Consider the following 3,894-nt stretch of genomic DNA (forward strand, 5'->3'; position numbering starts at 1 on the left):
TCTCCTCTGCCTACAAAATGATGTCAGACTTAACAGCCCCATTCTCCCTTCTTATATTTCCTCCAATTTTGGTTAGAAATGGCCTTAATCTCAGATCAAATGCTTGGATATCATACCTTCATTTTCATCCGAGGTGGGCAAAAAATGGGTATTTCTCTGTCCCTGATCTTGGAATGACCTCCAGACTAGACTTAAATTGTCCTCGCTAATCCCCTTGCAAAGGTTCAAAAGGATCATCATACATGAACTCGCTCGTACTTGTACTTGTTTAGATGTCTAATTAGCCTCTATTAGGACTTTATTGTTGTGGTACATAAAGTATCCTAATGATTGTAGGATTATTAGTTTCTCATGTTGCATAAGACATGTTGCATAAGATTATCATGGTTGTTTTGTTTTGTATTATATATACAGTATACAGTATATACAGTATACAGTATATATATCCACGACTTTCCAACGCCCCATAGTGCATTGCGCAGACGCTGTACCGAGCTTCCCGCGCCACAGCCGAGTGTGATCTACAAGCTCACAACGGTTGCATCTGCGACGCGACGTGAGCTTGTATGTCTGCTGTTAAACCGGAAGTGTGGTCCAAACAGGTCCAAATAATCTCCAGTAAACTCCCGCGGAAACAGGTGTATATATATATATATATATATATATATACACACACACACACACACACACACACACACACACACACACACACACACACACACACACATATATATATATATAAAACCTAAGTATTAAAAGGGTAGAACGCAATGTATGAATGAATGGACCATTGTAAAGCGATTCGAGTTCGCAACTTGCTTAGAAAAGTGCCATAAAAATGCAATCCATTATAGAGTGCTTAATAAATATGATTTTAATTTCTCTCTTCTCTCTTTTTTCTCTCTTCTCATTTCAGCCTGCCCCATAACCTCTTTCCAAAGTGTGGAAGACCAGCCAATGAATTATGAATGTTAAACAAGATGACCTCCTCTCAGCAGCAGACGATGAGAGGTCCTAGGTTGAACCGGGCCTTGTCCGACCCTTTGCTTGTGCTGCTCCTGGCCCTCCAGCTCCTGGTGGTCGCAGGCCTGGTGCGCGCCCAAACCTGCCCCTCCGTCTGCTCCTGCAGCAACCAGTTCAGTAAGGTCATCTGCACGAGGCGGGGCCTCCGCGATGTCCCGGACGGCATCTCCACCAACACGCGCTACCTGAACCTGCAGGAGAACCTCATCCAGGTCATCAAGGTAGACAGCTTCAAGCACCTGAGACACCTGGAGATCCTGCAGCTGAGCAAGAATCACATACGCAACATTGAGCTGGGCGCCTTCAATGGGCTCGCCAGCCTCAACACGCTGGAGCTGTTTGACAACCGGCTCACCACCATCCCCAACGGGGCGTTTGAGTACCTCTCTAAGCTGAAGGAGCTCTGGCTGAGGAACAACCCCATAGAGAGCATTCCTTCCTATGCGTTCAACAGAGTGCCCTCGTTACGGAGGCTGGACCTTGGGGAGCTCAAACGCCTCACCTACATATCTGAGGGGGCTTTCGAGGGCCTGAGCAATCTGCGATACCTGAATCTGGGCATGTGCAATCTGAAGGAGATTCCCAACCTCATCCCCCTGGTGAAACTGGATGAGCTGGAAATGTCGGGGAACCAGCTCTCTGTCATCCGTCCGGGTTCATTCAAAGGGCTCATCCACTTGCAGAAGTTATGGATGATGCACGCCCAGATCCAGACCATCGAGAGGAACTCCTTTGACGACCTGCAGTCGCTGGTGGAGCTCAACCTGGCCCACAACAACCTCACGCTGTTGCCCCATGATCTCTTCACCCCTTTACACCACCTGGAGCGGGTGCACTTGCACCACAACCCATGGAACTGTAACTGTGACATCCTCTGGCTAAGCTGGTGGCTGAAGGAGATGGTGCCGGCCAACACGAGCTGCTGTGCCCGTTGCAGCTCACCCACAAGCCACAAGGGGCGCTATATCGGCGAGCTGGACCAGAATTACTTTCACTGTTATGCTCCTGTTATTGTGGAGCCTCCAGCGGACCTAAACGTGACCGAGGGCAGTGCAGCGGAGCTGAAATGCAGGGCCAGCTCTCTGACCTCGGTCAGCTGGATTACACCCAACGGTTCGATCATGACACATGGCGCGTACAAGATCCGAATCTCTGTGCTGAACGACGGCACTCTCAACTTCACCAATGTCACCATGCAGGACACGGGCACTTACACCTGCATGGTGAGCAACTCCGCAGGCAACACCACGGCCTCCGCCACACTCAACGTGTCCTCAACGGAGAACAGCAGTTTCAGCTACTTCACCACAGTGACGGTGGAGACCATCGAAACGCCACACAACGAAGGTTTCACCACGGTGCAGCAGAAGGTGGGCCCCACCGCCTCCGCGGGCGCATGGGAGTCCATGTCCCCCACCTCCACGACCACCACCACGGTCCGGACCCCGCTCTCGACCCGCGCCACTGAGAGGACCTACACCATCCCCGTCACGGAGCTCGGCGAGGGCTCCCTCAACGGCTTGGACGAGGTGATGAAGACCACAAAGATCATCATCGGCTGCTTCGTGGCGATCACCCTCATGGCGGCAGTCATGCTGATCATCTTCTATAAGATGCGGAAGCAGCACCACCAGCAGAACCACCACGCGCCCACGCGCACCATCGAGATCATCAACGTGGACGAGGACTGTGTGACGGGCGGACCGGGAATGGAGGGGCACCTAACGCTGCCTCCACTGGAGCATGAGCACCTCAACCACTACAACACCTATAAGACTGCATACAACCATGTCTCTACCATCAACTCCATACACAGCTCAGCGCACGAACCTTTGTTAATTCGGGCCAGCTCAAAAGACAATGTACAAGAGACCCAGATCTAATACTTTTTTTTTCTCTCTCTCTTTTTTTCATAATGAGACAATATGAAAACAAGGAAATTAAATAAGGACATTATTGAAAATTGCCCGTGTGGACAATGGGTGGAGCATGGAGGAACAGACTGAAGCGTGTTTGGCTAATCAGTGGTCGGTGATGTTTATCCAATGACCTTGGGAACTAGGGTATGTCTACTGTTTCAAAAAGTGTCTTTACAAAACAGAAGTTATTTATTTAAGAAAAGAACTATTGTGGTCAAATCAAGAAAAAAAGTATTCTGCAATTATTTTTTCAGCACCTGATTCATCGACATGTTTTTTTTCTCGTCCCTTTTTATTTTGACACGGTTGGTTTACTAATATGCTTTCAAACTCTGTGTGAAATGTCTGTCAAAAACAAAACGAAACAAAAACAATAACCCCTGAAGGTAAATAAAATTGTTGTATCCGGCAGATTCAGTCTGCTGCGAGACAGCGACCTTGTTTTCCCCGCGCTACTATCAAAGTATCCTATCACATCAGTCTTTTTCTCTTGCCATCGGTTAACTGATGAAACCGCTTGTGAGCATCTGTTAATTTAGACGAATTAAAAGCTTGGTCATTATCTGGGAGTGAGCGGCAGGACTGTGAGTGATGAAATTTGATAACAACACGTTTCATTAAATCTGTCACAACACACTACTAACCACAGCTGCACTCTTGGCTCTGCTATCAAGAGACTGAGGACATGAAATGAGAGGTGTATGACCCAAGTTCAATGACTGTAGAAAAAGATAGCCAACAGTTAATAACAAGCTAACTTTCCGTTTAAGTTTGAAATGCCTCTTTGTGACTCTATCCCACATCCTTTGCACCTTTTCAAACATAACCTCCCATCTGTTATTTCTATTTTCAGCTTTGCAGAGATGTCTTGAGCCTATTATAAAGACGATGTCATTTGGTTGCATTATCCTTCTTCCCGATCCGTGAAATTCATGATGCCTGGGTGGTTAAC

The 3,894-nt window shown here is 47.8% G+C and overlaps 1 protein-coding gene across 1 annotated transcript; it reads left to right on the forward strand.

Moving 5' to 3' along the window:
- Window positions 1–968: 968 nt before the first annotated feature.
- LOC308294772 (leucine-rich repeat-containing protein 4C-like) lies at window positions 969–2,906 on the forward strand (the record flags this gene model as incomplete). Its single annotated transcript, XM_080737618.1, has 1 exon — window positions 969–2,906. One exon carries the CDS (start codon window positions 969–971, stop codon window positions 2,904–2,906), a length of 1,938 nt encoding a protein of 645 aa, XP_080593744.1.
- Between the last annotated feature and the right edge of the window lie 988 nt (window positions 2,907–3,894).

This window comes from Nannobrachium achirus (genome assembly GCF_963921795.1).
Source record: "Nannobrachium achirus genome assembly, chromosome: 11".
Classification (NCBI taxonomy): Eukaryota; Metazoa; Chordata; class Actinopteri; order Myctophiformes; family Myctophidae; genus Nannobrachium; species Nannobrachium achirus.